The sequence below is a fragment of the Sinocyclocheilus rhinocerous genome, unplaced genomic scaffold (assembly GCF_001515625.1).
Source record: "Sinocyclocheilus rhinocerous isolate Xijiao unplaced genomic scaffold, SAMN03320098_v1.1 scaffold666, whole genome shotgun sequence".
In the NCBI taxonomy this organism is placed as follows: domain Eukaryota; kingdom Metazoa; phylum Chordata; class Actinopteri; order Cypriniformes; family Cyprinidae; genus Sinocyclocheilus; species Sinocyclocheilus rhinocerous.
Window position 1 is genome coordinate 477171 of NW_015661984.1, and position 18234 is coordinate 495404.

Here is an 18234-nt window from a genome sequence, read left to right on the forward strand (position 1 = left end):
TATTTTCACATGATATATATATATATATATATATATATATATATATATATATTGTCATCTATTATATATTATCAGTATATTATTTCTAAATGGTTTGAATGATTTAACAATTCAAAAATTCAAAATTTATTAAAGTAGTAATAAATACATTTAAAAAATTACAACTCATATTAAATTCAAGGCATTGTAACTGCCATTTCCTTACAAAAAAAAGCTGAAATCTTTCACTTAAAATCAACTGGTTTTATAAAAATGCCTGAAATAGAAGAAACTTCCAATATTTACTCTGATTTGTATGTGTTTTTTAATGAAACGCTGAATCATTAGAGCTTAAGTGAAAATGACGCAGCAGGGGAAATATTTATTCTCAAGCTCTTCATTGGCACTTTTTTCTCCTTAGTAAAGAAGTAACTAACTTTAACTGATGTTATGGTGTTATAACGAAATTGTCAACAAGAGATTAATTAATTTTAAATATTTAAAACAAATTATACGATCATACAAGTTATTTTTGCAGTCATTTCACTCTGCTTTAATAATCCGTTTTAATGTCAAAAGTAATGCCATTTTATATGATTTAAAATTTTCCGAGTTGAAATATTTGTCAGGGGTAAAACAAAATCTATACAATTGATCTATTCAGTTGATCAAAGGTGAGAGTAAAGACATTTATAATATAAAAAAATAAAAATCTGTTTTTAAATAAATGCTGTTCTTTTTAATTCACATTCTTTAATCACGAAAAAAGTCTCAGTTTCCACAAAATATTAAGCAGCACAACTGTTTTCAACACTGATTGTAAGAAGAAGAGTTTTTTGAACACAAAATCAGCATATTAGAATGATTTCTGAAGGATCATGTGACACTGAAATCTACAGTAATGAAGCTTAAAATTCAGTTTTGCATCACAGGAATAAATTAAATTTTAAAATATATTAAAATAGAAAACAGTTATTTTATTTCACAGTGTACTGTATTTTATTTAAATCAAATAAACAAAGCCTTTGTAATCATAAAAGACTTTTCAAAAATCGTAGAGACCCCAAACGTTTGTAGACAAAAAGAAAGGAAGAAGAGTGAAAAAAGGTGGAACTGGAAGAGAGTTTGCCGTGGAGAAATGAACACAGCAGTGTGGGGTGAAATGGAGCAGGATCATTACTCACAGAGGTGGAACCGTGTGTCAATGGAGCCATGTTTCTGCCTCACAGAGGAGACCTGTGTTACCGCAGCACCTAAAATCACTCAGGAAGTCCCGGATATTTAGAAACACCTGTGGCCAAGTCAACACATACACTTTTACATCTTAGGCCCTTTTCAAATGAATGTGCTTTGGAAACACATATTTGTTGTGTGCTGATGTAATGTTGACCAACAGTTTTGGATGGAATGTTTGAGGGACGACACAAACATTATTTGAAAAAGAGAAGGATGCGGAGAGAGAGAGAGAGAGAGAGAGAGAGAGAGATGAGAACATGCAGAAAGAGGAAATGGAGGGAGGGGTGAGCGCAGGAATGATTGGGTACAAAAGAGCCAAGCGCTGATTAAATACAGCTGTGGAGGGAGGGAGGGAAATAGCGTGCTAGAGACGAGAAAAAGACGGAGATAGACGAAATCTGAAGACACAGGAATGGGTCCACTTTTGTTTATTTAGAAAATAAACTTGCTAAAACACTTAATTGTTTAATAACATGAGCATAAATGCTGTCATTTTTGTTATTTTTATGAAAGCCATGATCATTTTCAGTTTTTCACCAGTGTCATTTCCATCACATCTCAAATCATGTCTTGTGATTAATATAGACTTATGTGGTGGAAATTACATTTTTAACATCTTTCAAATAAAATACAGACTCCTGTGTCTTGCTAACAGCTAGCAGTTCTTGTCAAAATACATTTAAATTAAATAAGATTGAATAATAATTCAATCACATTTACACATTAAATAATATATACTTTTTTTATTTGACAAACAACTTGACTGGCAATGACACACAATAAAATATTTATCCTGATTTTCTTTTTATTTAATTATTTTTGTAAACACTTTTTAAAATAAATAATAACAAAAAATTCAGAATATAAGTATTAGATTAGTTCACTCTGTTTTTATTACCGGTATTTAAAAAATTGTGTTAAAATATAATATTTTAGAATGGATTTTAATATTTCATATTACCATTTTTACATATTTTACAATATTAATATAGACTCAAGGCAGAAGAAACGCACAATATTTAAAAAGATTTTTATGTGTTTTATGAAACGCTGAATCATGTCCCTCTTCTCATTCTCTGCCCATTTCCCAACTCGCTCCCAAAATATTTTCAGTACTGCACAAACTCTGCAGCGGGCAGATGTCAGGGCGGTATTCCGAATGGTGAAGGAAAGCAAACAGAGTGCAAAGAGATTTCAGAGAAAATTTGTTTTTATGACCCCAGCACACTGGGGCTTTGATGAAGTGGCACTAAAAGGACAGGGATGGCTTTCCTTTTCCTTTCAAGTGTTTCCAGTTCACATTCCTCATTGCACACACGATTTTTCTCATATTCCCTCACTACACACACATCCTCATGCTGTCAGAGTAACACCCTGATGTCTGACCATGTCCTCTTGAGAATATGCAGAGAGTTACATGCTGTAGATATGTGTACGCATCCAAGATTTACAGAGCTTGATTTCATATGAGAATGAGGGAATGTGATCAGTGCTTCCAGAATTCCAATGTATCCAATGTGAGCAAAACTTTTTATGCAGTTACTAGGGTGTTCTGGGTGGTTTCAACTGCCTAAATTGTAATTCAGATTGCTCAGAAATGTAAAAGTTTTGGTATATTTGTGTTGATGTTTTAATATTTATGTGCATGTTGGGATCGGTGGAAGAAATAAAAACATGTTTATGTCCCTGTATGTGCTTTAGCAGCATGCATGAGTGTGTGTTCCTGGGAAAAACAGAACCTATTTATACATTGACCAGGCTTTTTCCTGTGCGGTGTTTATAGTGGATGCCTGTGGATTATGGCTGCAGTAAACTAGCACTTGTTAAAGTTTCTGTCATTCCATGGATATTCTAGGAATATACCATAAGTCCCAATGAGCGAAGATAAACAAAGAGCGTTGTTTGTGAACAGCTGTGTTTTTAGATTGCAGAGAAGAATGGAAACTCAAATGCACCATAATGCACAGCAGTTTGCTGGATATAGACTAGAACTAGCGATGGACTGAAATAATGCTCTTAATAGAAATTCATCACTAAAAAAATATTTGGTTAGTCAAGGGTTTGGAAAATTTTGCTCAAAGGAGCTTGTCACAACTTTTGAACAACAAACAAAAAACTTTTTGAAAACAAAACAAAAAGACAAAATAAAACAACTAAAATGAAACAAAACAAAATAGGACAAAATAAAATGAAACAAAAACAAAATTTAAATAACTATAAATAAAACATGACAATAAATAAAACAAACAAAAAACAAGAAAAAGCAATAGACAAAATTTTAAAAAAAATCAAAGAAACAAAATAAAATAAAACAAAACAATATTAAGAATAATAAAACAAAACAAAACAAGATGAAAAACAAACAAAACAAAGCCAAATAATAATATTAAAATAAAATAAACACTGGAACAGACACTTGGTTTAGGGGCAAGTCTTAGATATACCCAAGTTCATATTCACCAAACCCAAGTTCTGTTCCAGGTCGAAGTGACCATCCAGAAGTATAGCTCTCCCACAGAGACAGAAAAGAAGGACACAGAATGTAAGACAGCCTGCAGACCTCACAGACTTATAAGACAGAGACTGGAATGAAGCCTTGGTATTCGTCACACTAAGACAATAGCAGCTCAGTGAGGACAAGATTCTGACAGGCTAAAGCCTCTCTTTGTTAAATTACAAAAAAACAATAAATAGCCAAGAGCAATGAATAATGCAATCTGTAATGAAAGGACACAATGATTGATTTGGTGTGACAAGTAAGTAGTGCATCGGTGCAGCTTAGTGGTTAAGGATGAGAAGGGTCACAGGTTCAGATCCTGCGAGGGTTGATCTATGAAGCCCTTGACTAAGACACCAAAACTTTGGTTGCTCCACTGGGGCTTAGAAAGCATCAAGCTAAATGTCAGATTGCTTAGTTAGATAGCATCATAAAAGAGTTATATGCTTGCATAACACAGTGTTTCATTATAGTCTCATCAGCAGACCAAAATCCTCCTCTACGTGACATGATCATACACTGATTTAGGAGTATTACTATTAAACTCTGCAACCAAAGCAAAAGAAAAGAAACCAGCCTGGTATTAAAATGAAAAATGTCTGTAAAAACAAACATTATGGTTACAATAGTAGGAGGAAGCATTCAAAATAAACCACAGCCTTATGCAAGTTTGCTATTAAAATATCAACAGGACAGTGGATGGACTCTTTTACAGTCTCATAGTGACAAGACTAAAATGTGTGTGTGTTTGGCTACAGATGACGGACCTGCGGCGAAATATTAAAGTGGCATGGCTGAATAACTGCTAAGAGAGACATATAATGATTTCCAGGCCTACTTCACAGGATCAGCTACAACTTTGTGACATCATACAGAGGGCTCAAAGTTCCCACGCTGCACTACACGTGAACAAGCCTCGGGGACCAGACCATTATAGACTTTCACTCTCAGGCATGTAAACACACAATCAAGCCCTCCTCAAGTTTTCCAGGCCTTCTTTGTCAGTGTCAACAATCAGGGAGACATTGTTACTCCAGAACACACACGCTCATCCTCACACAAAGATCTGAACAAACCCCTAATCCTTAGCATTCAACTTTAGCGTGTAACTCATCCCACACACTGTGGGATATGAATGATACATCAAATCATGCTGCTTTTTGAGGAAAGGTGTGATATTTCTTTTCTAAGTGACCAGACCTTTCACTATTAACTATGACTTTTATCGCAATAAACTCTTAATTTGCTGCTTATTAATAAGGTAGATGTTAAGTTTAGATATGGGGTAAGATAAAGGGATGGTCATGCAGAATTAGGCATTAATATGTGCTTTGTAAATACTAATAAACAGCCAATATGCTAATATTGCATGTTACACTATGCATGCTAGTTAATAGTTCTTAAAATAAAGTGTAACCTATTTCCACATTGTGTGAAATAAAATGGGTGAAAAACATCCCATAGACTTATTATAAATTAAAGGAGGGATCTAAGTCATATCCAGCATAGAGAAATTCAAAGACATGTAGAGGTGGGCTATTTTGCCATGGGGTCACATAGAATACCTTAACAACCATGCAGAACTCTGTAGTAACCACCAAGAATACACTAGCAACCACTAGAATAACCTAGTAAAACCCCAGAACACTCTAGCAAGTATGCAGAAAGCTTCAACCATTAGTGTACAAGAGGAACCATCTAAAGTACCCTAGCAATAAAAAAATGATGAATAAAAACATTCGGTCAGCTGAAGACTCACCAGTCTTCGGAGAACTGGCCCAACAGACATATCACAAAATTTGCAAAAAATATTGATCTAAAATTAGAAATAAATATTAGGGAACAGACACTGGCTTTCAAATATCTACGATTCAAAATAGCATAGCAACCACACAGAATACATTAACAACCACCCAGAACACCTTATTACCCATTAAGAATACCTTAGCAACCATTCAAAATATCCTAGCGACCCCCCCAGAATACCTTAGCAAGTTCCAAAATGTGTACAAATCTATTTTCAATAACATGATAAACACATGAAAAAACAAACCAAGCATAAAACAGTTCTAGACCCTCCATATGTAGCAAGCATGTAAATGCACAACATATACGTAGGCTAATTGCAAATGCATCCTATCTGATGCTGTCCTGCACAACAAGAGAGTAACTTCACTCATAACAACAACTTGCGTAACTTCTAACTGACCCCAGCTCCTCACATGGGTTTCACCACAAACAGAGTCTTGATCTTCCGATATTGAGGCACACAAGTAAACATGTTCTCTGAACTCTTCACCTGTAAGCGAATTCTGGAAGTACCCACCTTGGTCAGCCTCATGTTTCCCCTGGACTTTGCTATCTCCCTCCTTAAAGACCCTCTAACGGGTACCGGATCTGGCTCGTCCCCACAGCTATCCGCACACAGGGCACAACCCATATAGAGATCTGGACCCTGCTGGTCCGTCTCTCCACTCTCACTCTCTCTGGATGAGGTTTCCCGAGCACACAAGAGCAGATGTTTTTGTCCGCTCACTCGAGGCCCTTCCCCTTTTCCTGGCTCCCATTCAAACACACACACATGTTCGCCAGTTCACACTCATCTGTCTCTCGTTATCACACATACGTAAACAAAGGTGAGAATATGCCCATTAAGTCAAAAGTTTATTAGCACTCTGAAAGCAGCACGCGTACGGACAGCCAAATGTACACAACTTACAAGCCAGCATCCAGAGGATATCAGCCCCCACCCCCTACTTTTCCCAGAAACACACACACCATTGTGCTCAAGTTCTCTGTCTTTCAGACTGTAAACAGACATATGCTGACTTCTTTTTTTTTTTACCTTCTTAACTGAGATTATGCTATGCATTTTTTCCTTAATTGCTTATTTTTAGTGTTAGGAGAACATCAAATGATGCCTCGAATCATGCAGGTTGTGGTAAAAATGTGTGCTAGTACTTTTCTAAAGAACAAGATTTATGGACAATAAAATGGGAAAAAAGTCCCATAGATGTACATTAAATCCATATATAGACAGCATAATATTACAGAGACTGGAACAGAGATTGGAACACCCTAGCAACACCATAGCAATCAGCCAAAATACCCTAGCAATCACCTAACAACTTGCAACCACCCTATCATCCACCCTGGACACCCAGGTAATCACTTAGCAACACCCAATCATCCACACATGACACCCAGGTAATCACTTAGCAACACCTAATCATCCACACATGACACCCAGGTGATCACTTAGCAACACCCTATCATCCACACATGACACCCAGGTAATCACTTGGCAACACCCTATCATCCACACACGACACCCAGGTAATCACTTGGCAACACCCTATCATCCACACATGACACCCAAGTGATCACTTAGCAACACCCTATCATCCACACGACACCCAGGTAATCACTTAAGCAACTCCCTATCATCCACCCAGGTAATCACTTAGCAACACCCTATCATCCACACATGACACCCAGGTAATCACTTAGCAACACCCTATCATCCACCCATGACACCCAAGTGATCACTTAGCAACACCCTATCATCCACACATGACACCCAGGTAATCACTTAGCAACACCCTATCACCCACCCAGGTAATCACTTAGCAACACCCTATCATCCACACATGACACCCAGGTAATCACTTGGCAACACCCTATCATTCACCCATGACACCCAAGTGATCACTTAGCAACACCTTATCATCCATCCAGAACACTCGAATGATCACTTAGCAACCCCTATCATCCACCTATGACACCCAAATGATCACTTAGCAACACCCTATCATCCACCCAGAACACCCAAATGATCACTTAGCAACACCCTATCATCCACCTATGACACCCAAGTTATCACTTAGCAACACCTTATCATCCACCCAGAACACCCAAATGATCACTTAGCAATACCCCATACAATCCACCCAAAACACCCAGGTAATCACTTAGCAACACCTTATCTTCCACCCATGAAACCCGAGTAATCACTTAGCAATGCCCTATCATCCACCCAACACCTGAGTAATCATTTAGCAACGCCCTATCATCCAACCAAAACTCCCAGGTAATCACTTAGCAACACCATATCATCCACCCGACACCCGAGTAATCATTTAGCAACGCCCTATCATCCACCCAGAACACCCAAGTATTCACTTAACAACACCCTATCATCCACCCAAAACACTCAAGTAATCACTTAGCAACACCACATACAATCCACCCAAAACACCCAGGTAATCACTTAGCAACACCTCATACAATCTAGGGCTGCACGATAAATCAAAATGAAATCGAAATCGTGATTAGAAAGAAGCTGCGATTGTCATGCATATCTTTCAGTGAAGCACAGTTCAGTGATCAGTAGTAAATCTCCATCCGAAGGCCAGAGGGCGCTCTCGCGTGGAAACTCCAAATAGGCTCCACAGAAGAAATCCAAGAGATCCCTATAGAGTGGGGGAACTATGACGTAAGAACCCGGAAATGTAATTCGCTGCGGGTTCCTTCGAGATTTTCTTATGGGGTTTTATAATGGGGGTTTTCAATTTATGAGTAAAATAAAGCCTGTGGTGAACATAACGTGACGATACTTTGATGTTTTGTTCTACAACGTAAATTACAAAAACACAAATTTTGAAGCAGTTATGTTCATTTTTGAAAACGTATGTTTTTAATAAGTAACTAGATAAGAACGTTTGGGCTGCGAGTGTATACAGTTTACATTGTAGAACAAAACGTCTAAGTATCGTCACGTTATGTTAACACCCAGGTAATCACTTAGCAACACCCCATCATCCACCCAAACCCCCAGGTAATCACTTAGCAACACCCATACAATCCACCCAAAACACCTAGGTAATCACTTAGCAATGCCCTATCATCCACACAAAACACCCAGGTAATCACTTAGCAACACCCCACACAATCCACCCAAAAAACCCAGGTAATCACTTAGCAACACCCCATACAATCCACCCAAAACACCCAGGTAATCACTTAGCAACACCCCATACAATCCACCCAAAACACAGAGGTAATCACTTAGCAACACCCTATCATCCACCCAGAACACCCAAATGATCACTTAGCAACACCCTAGTAACCTCCCACTCTAAAACACTCTAGCTATCAGCTAATAAGACCCAATTAACTACATATCAGAGTGCTAAAAAAACACTTAAAACAGTTTCTGCTGAATCTGAAAATGTTTTCTCCACCAGTATGCACCACATCATTTAAACATGATTTGTTGATTAAATCAGAACCAAAGTATGGCTTTGAAATGAAGATAAATAAATAATCTCCAGGGGCCACAATGAGGAACATGCAACTCTTACAGATCTTCCAACCTCAAAGGGTTTTCTCATGCTAAGATCATGCTAATATATCATGCTAATATATATGATAGCATAATTCTCACTATCTGCTAATGGTGCGGGGAGGCTTTTCAAGCAGGGAAACAGAGGACAGAGAGACAACACACTGACCAGATTAATTATGAACTGAGTGGAAAAGAAAGGATTTACATAGGAGTCTACAGCTGTCTGTCTGGACTTTCGAACCTTTTTTTATTATTCTGATTGCTGCTGCTGCTGCTGCAAAAAAAAGGAAAGCAGGAAGGAAGAAATATAAGGAGTCGTATAAGAAAAGCTGAAGAGACTGCTTAAAATAGAACAAGAAAACAAAGACTGCAAGGAAAGATAAATAAACAGACAGGGGAAGATGAGATTCTTAAGTGAACACTTGAGACAGCATTTTTAAACAAATGGTCCTGCATTGGCCTAAGCAAAGATACTACAAGCAATTGCAGACAAAAACAAATGAACGGAAACAGTTAAACAAAACATCAAACAGCAAAGCCCACAGTCCTGCTGTTAAAGAGCTTACAACATGCAATCTATGTAATAAATATTGGTACATATCCCAAGAAAGTACAACTGGTCCTTGCCTGTGCAAAACTCCCTACGATACCTGAAGTCTTGAAAATAGTTTTGCAATGCATTTCTATGTAGTTGCCAGGATGTTTTAGGTGATTCTAGGTGTTCTTTTTTAGGTGATTCTAGGTGCACATTTTGCATGTCTGCTTTGCCTGACATACCAGGTCTTGGGAGTCTCATGAGCTAAATCAGGAGTGTTTAATTAAGGAGACATGCAACATGTGCAGTGCTGGGGGGCTCCAGGAACGTTGTTGAGAACCACTGTTATTGTGCAAGGACGTTCAATCCTGCTCATGGAGGGCCAGTGTTATGCAGAGTTTAGCTCCAACCCTCAGAGACACATCAAACACACCTAATCCAACTAATCAATGTCTTCAAGATTTCTAGAAAAACAGGTGTGTTGGAGCAAAACTCTTGCCCTCCAGGAGCAGGAGTCTACTACTTCTTCAACCCTGCTCCTGGGAACCCACTGTCCTGCAAAGTTTAGCTCCAACCCCAATAAAATCCACCTGAAGCAGCTGATAAACGTCTTCATGATCACTAGAAAAATCACAGGCTAGGTGTGTTGAAACAGGTTGGAAATAAAATTTGCAGGACAGTGGGTCCCCAGGAGCAGGGTTGAAGACCTATGACTTAGAGTTATGGTTTTTAACTAACCGTACATTTAATAGTAATAGTGAAGCTTACCGTAGCACAAATATAAAAAAGAATGTCAGTACAAAATCTTGATGCACTATTTTTTTTTTTATTAAATATAAATATTTAATGTTTCACATTTAGGCTTTTACCTGTCAGAAGGAAAGGAGGTGGAGGGGAGTCACCATCCCAAGACTCTTTTGAGATGCCCAATTTGTTGTAATTCTTTTTAGACTGTTTATGGCAGCTGCTTTAATTTTCTCAGTTTATAGCAATTCCTAAGACATTTGTGGTCATGACTATTGAACTTTGTGGTGCACCTGCATCTGGCCAACAGGCTTACAGTGCTGCACTGGGAGGAAAACACCATTTTTGTGGAAGTCTCAATTAAAAAAAACTGACTAAAATATGTTTACTATAACTCCTGGAGGAACATTATCTTGCAGGGTTTCTCCAACCCTAATTAAATACAACTGAACCTACTAATCAAGGTCTTTAGGATATAATTGAAATTTCCAATGCAAGTGTGCTGGGGCAAGCTGGAGATAAGCGCTGCAGGACATTAACCTCTCCAGTAGAAGGACGAGAAACCCTGGAATAACCAGTCTTGCCAGCTCAAAAGTGTAGAAACCGGTTGTCTCACTAAGCCAGGGGTGTCCAAACTCAGTCCTGGAGGGCTACTGTACTGCAGAGTTCAGCTCCAACCCCAATTAAACACACCTGAACCAGCTAATTAAGGTCTTACAAGGCATAATAGAAACTTCCAGGCAGGTGTGTTGAGGCAAGTTGGAGCTAAACTCTGCACAGTGGCCCTCCAGGACTGAGTTTGGACACCCCTGCACTAAGCCAAAGGTGTCCAAACCTGCTCCTGGAGGGCCACTGTCCTGCAGTTTAAAGGATTAGTTCACTTCCAGAATACAAATTTCCTGATAATTGAGTCACCCCCATATCATCCAAGATGTTCATGTCTTTCTTTCTTTAGTAGAAAAGAAGGTTAAGGTTTTTAAGGAAAACATTCCAGGATTTTTCTCCATATAGTGGACTCCAATGGGAGCCAACAGTTGAAGGTCCAAATTGCAGTTTCAATGCAGCTTCAAAGTGCTCTACATGATACCAGCCGAGGAATAATGTTCTTATGTATAGAAATGATTGGTCATTTTCTGAAAAAATACAAATGTATACACTTTTTAACCACAAATGTTCGTCTTGCACTAGCTATGTGATGCACATCTTTACGCATTGCGTAATCATGTTAGAAAAGTTACGCACGGTTAGTTCTTTGTCTGTGTACTTCGGTTCAAAAAGGTAGGGTAGGGCAAAAAATTACATCTCATTTTCTCCTCCAACTTCAAAATCATCTGACATCGTTATTTGACCTTTTTTGTAAAGGGCGTGAGACTTTTTTTGCAAGTTCGCTTTGTAAACACTTGGTCGGTACTTCCGCCTACGCCACACGTGACCTTTCCAACGTGGCTACGTAATGCGAGGTCGAGCTAGTGCAAGACGAGCATTCGTGGTTAAAACGTATATACATTTTTATTTTTTAGAAAATGACTGATCATTTCGCTAGATAAGACACTTATCCCTCGGCTGGGATCGTATAGAGCCCTTTGAAGCTACATTGAAACTGTAGTTTGGTCCTTCAACCCGTTGGTCCACTATATGGACAAAAATCCTGGACTGTTTTCCTCAAAAACCTTAATGTCTTTTCGACTGAAGGAAGAAACACATGAACATCTTGGATGACATGGGGGTGAGTAAATTATCAGGAAATTTTTATTCTGGAACTGAACTAATCCTTTAACTTCAACCAGCAACAATACATTTGCTTGGAAGTTTCTAGCAATTTTGAAGACCTTGATTAGCTGGTTCAAGTATGTTTAATTTGAATGGCAGCTAAACGGGACAGTGGTCCTCAATTATAATCTTAAAACTCTTTAGAGGAAGTAAAACCCTAAGGTGCTTGCAATGGTTTTTTAACTTTTAAAGCTGTCATTGAACCCTCAGCATGTGCTGCAATGCTTGAACTGATCCACATTAGATGTGGATGATCTCACGACACATCCCACCTACAGAGGGTGTGTGAAAGACTGAAAAGGCCACCTATTGTTTATACAAAGCCATGACCTCAACACCCTCGGAGTTTACAAGAAAATTTCCAAGTTTACCACAGCGTATTTCACAGCCTCCTCCTAAACAAGTGGTCAGTTTTCACTTACTGTCCTGCAATCTTCCAGGGCTTGGGCTGGTTCTTTATTTTTAGACCTTGACACTCTTGAGCATACTGACTGAGAATGAAACCAATTGTGCCCAAACCAGGGTGGGTGCGAGATCTCGAGGACCATAATTTAGTCACTTTTTCATAAACAGGGGAGACTGGGAAATCTTGCCATGTTCTAAGAAATGTTGCACCACACACCAATGCCAAATAAAGCAAAACTCGTCAGGCATTTGACCACACAACAATAACACGGTCTCAAATGCAACAGAAGTAAATCGTATTTTATGTTACTTCACCAATTGTTTGTTTACCTTCGGTTTGAAGTAGCTCTGCCAAGGACAATATATTTTAAAGATATATCTTGGCTACAAATGTGTTTGCGACTACTTGGTTTCTGTACTAGGCTATGTGCTGTTGCCAATTTGGGGCCACAAAAATAGTTTCCATATGTATGGTGACCAACTTCACCTGATTAACCTGGGGTTTTTCATAGGAGAAGAGCAATCAGACTAAAACTTTGCAGTTCTGGTCACTATAACAAAAATACAAATTGCAATAATTCTCCCTCTAGTACTTCCAGTACACTAGTGTAAGATCAGTGAATAAATGAATGCTAGGCTACAAATAGACTGAAAGAGCAATCTTCTTTTAGCAGTTATAGATAAGGTCTTGTGGTTTGAAGGAACTTGACTGAATTTAAAATGGCTGGAAAACAGACCTGAGTGCCAGGAAGGAAAGTGGAAAAATAGTCGTCAATACCCTGTGTCACTAAAGCAGAATACAAAAGATGCGTTGTGCTCCGACCCAAGGGTACAAAAGGAGAATGTGCAGCATTTAGCTATTAATAGTGGTTTACAAGAAGCGTGTAGTGTGGCAGATGTTGAAATGCTACTACAAACATCCTGTGGCAGTATCTGCACATGTCCAGAATCAGAAGTATGAGTCGTTAAATATTAAAAAAGTATTTAAAAAGTTTTTATCTCTGGAATAATGTACACAGAAGAACCATCGCAATAAGACCAGGAACATGTATTAGGTTTAATTGTAATTTCATGTCGACTTCAATCCGGCCGAATAAACACATCTACTGAAAGAGAACCAGGCGGATGTTCGTTCACCACAGGAGAAACTTCACAGATCAGAATAGAATGATATGAAAGGCAGAAACCCAAAAATGCTGAGAAAATGTCAGAGATACACCACATGCGCAGATGTTCTGAGAACATCGGGTTCCTGTTCTCCCATCCACATCCCACGGCCCTGTCTGCTTCCTGTCAGGGTTGCTGTACTAGGAACAGAGACGACCCTTTGGGGCCTGGGCTCAGTTAATGAGGCCTAAAAGGCCGGGGTGAAGGGCACATTCTTTGGCCTCCGTCCAGCAGAAGGTCACAGGATAAAGGGACTGTTAAAGGGACGCACAGCATGAGCGGAGTAGTATTTATCATAGTTTGATGCGTGACGTTGAATGGTTCTGAGAAGCAATCTGTCCAAAAACATTCTTTCAGCATAACTTGCTTCCTGTTTTAACTCCCTTCAGTTAGTAATTTAACTTTAAGTAATTAGCCAGTGTAAAAATGCACCAACCTCCCAACCTATTTTGAATGAAGTACTCAGTTATGCTTCAGGGTGAACTGTTCATTTTTACATCCTTTTCCCTCTTTAATAACATCCTCATAATGCTAGGATTAATGAAACCCCGTTCCACTGGAATTTTCATGGGAAATGAGAATTGTCAGAAACAAGCTTGTATCCAGGATATACACACAAACACTAAGAGCTGGTTTTGTTGCAGATGTCATGCCTTGCAGTATCAAGGCTCTGGATCCTTTGAACATAGTGGCAGGCCAAAGTCAGACTGATTGAGTGCTGACCTTTGACCTCAAAGTATACCAACGGTCCAGACATAGAGCTTCGGGGGAGAGCTCGCATTAGGGTCCAAAATGAATACTCCCTAAGTGCGAAATGAGTAGAAATACACTTAACTTTGAATCTGGGTGATACACAAGGAATATTCTTCAAATAAAGTATTTAACATTAAATAATGCCACCAATATTTGTCACAAATATTTAACCCACAGCTAAATTTTTGGACCCTAGTGATACTACTAATAATAAACATTTTCTGAGCAGCAAATCAGCATATTATAATGATGTCTAAAGGATCATATGACACTGAAGGTGTCATATGGTAATGATGCTGAAAATTCAGCTTTACCATCACAGGAATAAATTGCATTTTAAAATACATTCAAATAGAAAACAGTTACTTTAAATTGTAAAAATATTTCACAAAATTACTGTTTTTACTGCATTTTTGATCAAATACAGGTGCATCTCAATAAATTAGAATGTCGTGGAAAAGTTCATTTATTTCAGTAATTCAACTCAAATTGTGAAACTCATGTATTAAATAAATTCAATGCACACAGACTGAAGTAGTTTAAGTCTTTGGTTCTTTTAATTGTGATGATTTTGGCTCACATTTAACAAAAACCCACCAACTCACTATCTCAACAAATTAGAATACTCCATAAGACCAATAAAAAAAAACATTTTTAATGAATTGTTGGCCTTCTGGAAAGTACATTCATTTACTGTACATGTACTTGTAAGGTCCGCACACATGGCCCAAGGAAGGTATCCAGTGGCGGATGAAGGTCTCTTGCGTGTTCGGTCTTTTCAGCGCGCAGAGATAAAATAAATAAATATATATATATATATATATATATATATAAATACAGTTATAAAAATAGTCTGAGATGCAATTTAATTCACAATGTCCTCCAAAGCATAACTGTCTCAGTGTAGTCTTTTATTGTTTTTTTAGATGGTACACAGTTTAAATCATTAAGCAATTCATGTCACTACCTTTAAGATATAGGCTCAACCCAAAGCTGCAGCAGTCTCTTTTGTAGAAATATTGAGATTCAGAGTAATACGTCAATTCCTATTGCACATCAGTCCAAAGGAGTGGCTTAAAAAAGTCCTCAAAAGGATAAGTGAGAAAATGGGAGACTCCTGCTTAAAGCAGCGCAGAGAAATATCAAACCGAAACTAACAGGTTCTGATCCGTTGCTGGCCGTTATTCAGCGGCTTTTATCCCCGAATACAAATCATCAGACCTGTTGGCCAATGCCAGTTTAAGACATAAAACCAAGGTTGTGAGATTTATAATCAATGGGTGAACAATGCAGGTCACGGACCCCTTTACTTGACCAGAGATCTCGGTAAAGCAACTGTCGTAAACGTTCTTTCAGAAAGCTCAGGAAGCTCTAAAGTTCAGGGAAAACATTCATCTTGTGGCACTTTTCCCCTGATTCTACACTTTCCCGCCACTCATCGTGCAAGCTAATGAGAAATGCACTCAACATATGATGCATGCTAGAGCAGGATCTCTTTTATGTGTATTGTAACCCACTCCCAAAAAATTTATTAGTCATAAGCATTCATCCTTCCATACTCTTTTTTACTTTAAAACGAGTCCTGTGTTTTCCCACTAGGTTTTCGGTTCAGTCTTGAAGAGGAAGGGGTTGCTCTAAAAATGGGTTTTTGCTCTCAAAGGGCTCATCAGGGTCCTTCAGTGCTGCATGAAACAAAAGCTGTAGGTTTAATTTGTAATTCAATTTAGACTGTCGTCCGTGCAGTCCGTCCACCTCCTAATCTCCGCTCTCCTCTTCATCTCCCTGCTCCCCGTCCATCAGCAAGGCCGCGTATTTACTGGCTGAGCTGAATTTCTGTTAAAACAAAAAGGGGATAGTGAGACGTAACCAAAACAGTGCTGGTATTTGAGGTTCAAATGAGCTTTACAGTTCTCAGCTCTTACTTTGGTTAGGGGATGTGAGAAAATGAGCTTTTAGGAATCAAACTTATGTTAGTGATGGTTTTTGCCTATAATTGGTGCAACCAGTGTAACTGGAAGTAATCAGCATTTAAACCCTCTGAACATTTACCAAGGACACAAAAGCCATATGGTATTTTTATTTTCTACAAAATGAATTTTTAGTTTTAGTGCCTTTCAGAGCAATTCCTTTGGGGGAAAAAATGGGTCCAACTTTACATTAGGTGTCTTTAACTACTATGCACTTACATCAATAATAATGAATTGTTTGGTACAATGTACTTATTGTGTTCATGTTGTAATGCAAATCACTTCTGCTGCTATTGAGGTGGGTACGGGGTAAGGTTAGGGACAGATTCGGTGGTATGGGTAGGTTTAAGGTGTAGGGTCAACAGTGTAATTATAGATGCAACTACAGAAATTAAATACAGATGTAGTTGCAGGTATTTTTAAATATCAGTATAATGTAAAAACATGTAAATAAGTAAGTGTGTTGTATCAAATAATTGATTTAAATGCAGTTACAGTAATTAAAAACACTTAAAATAAAGTGGGTCCAAAAAAATATAAATAAAATATATAATACATATTTTTATAAATAAAAGTCTGAGGCAACATATGACGGGGGGGGGGACGCTTGTTAGAATCAGAATCAGAATCAGATTCTTGTTAGCTAACAGTCAGCAATTTCCCAACCAGGTACCACTAATCACCTAATTTTTTTTAGAAGTGGAAGTCAACTATTTTCTGCGAGACTTCTGATAAATAAAAAACATTACAAATAAGATAAGTAAACAGGCAAAAATCTAACGCTTATAACATGAATGTCTCTTACATTATGTTGATTTATAGGTAAATAGCACAATTAGAATGAGGTTATGCAGTTTTTTTTGTCATGTGTTGCCTCAAAGAAAAAATAAAAATTTCAGAGAGGGAATAAAAAGAAGAAGAAGAAAAAAAACACGTTTTGGAGGACAGTCAGGAAGGCCCTAAAACATACCTTTTAAAAAGAATATATGTGACCCTGGACCACAAAACCAGTCTTAAGTGTCAATTTTTCAAAATTGAGATTATAAATTATCTGAAAGCTGAATAAGCTTTCCATTGATGTATGGTTTGTTAGGATAGGACAATATTTGGCCGAGATACAACTATTTGAAAATCTGGAATCTGAGGGTGCAAAAAAAATCAAAATATCGAGAAAATCGCCTTTAAAGTTGTCCAAATTTTAAATAGTAAAAAATATTTCACAATATTACTGCTTTTGATGTATTTTGCATCAAATAAATGCAAGCTTGGTGAGCAGAAGAGACTTCTTTAAAAAACTAAAAATTACTGTTCAAAAACTTTTGACTGGTATAGTGTATACTTTGCTATCCTATCTTGTAAAGGAAAGAAATGAGCTTTGGAGACAAAGCCAGAGCATCATTGCAAAATGGAACGTGGCACAATAATAGTTTTTATCCTGGTTTAATAGTTGTTGGAACGAAGCCAAAATTGAAATCTAAAATCAAATTTGATTAAATCGCACAGCCCTAAATTGATATTGTAAAATCCAGTTTGTAAAAACTCCTTCTATTTGATGTTGAAATGAGATGAAGTCCCTGCTCAGGAGCCATACACTTGTTCTCTTGTTCCTGAGGCCAAATGCATCTTGCCCAGAGATATTTGCTATTACTGTTGAGCTGAACCATGTTTAAAGGGGTCATATGATGTTGCTAAAAATAACATTATTTTGTGTATTTGGTGTAATGAAATGTGTTAATGGGGTTTAAGGTTAAAAAAACACATTATTTTCCACATACTGTACATTATTGTTTCTCCTCTATGCCCCGCCTTTCTGAAACACGTCGATTTTTACAAA

General features: G+C 37.8%; 2 protein-coding genes across 4 annotated transcripts in view; both read right to left on the reverse strand.

Moving 5' to 3' along the window:
- Positions 1-6191, reverse strand: part of LOC107727022 (tensin-2-like) — a 61402-nt gene extending 55211 nt beyond the window's left edge. For all 3 annotated transcript variants that reach the window (XM_016536769.1, XM_016536770.1, XM_016536768.1), the window contains exon 1: positions 6039-6191. In XM_016536769.1, coding sequence (XP_016392255.1) covers positions 6039-6152 — 114 coding nt within the window. In that variant the 5' untranslated portion in view covers positions 6153-6191. The remainder of the gene's footprint in view (positions 1-6038) is intronic.
- A 9674-nt stretch (positions 6192-15865) lies between these two features.
- Positions 15866-18234, reverse strand: part of LOC107726990 (eukaryotic translation initiation factor 4B-like) — a 19831-nt gene continuing 17462 nt past the window's right edge. The window contains exon 13 of the mRNA XM_016536730.1: positions 15866-16266. Within this exon, the coding sequence (XP_016392216.1) occupies positions 16230-16266 (37 nt within the window). The 3' untranslated portion in view covers positions 15866-16229. The remainder of the gene's footprint in view (positions 16267-18234) is intronic.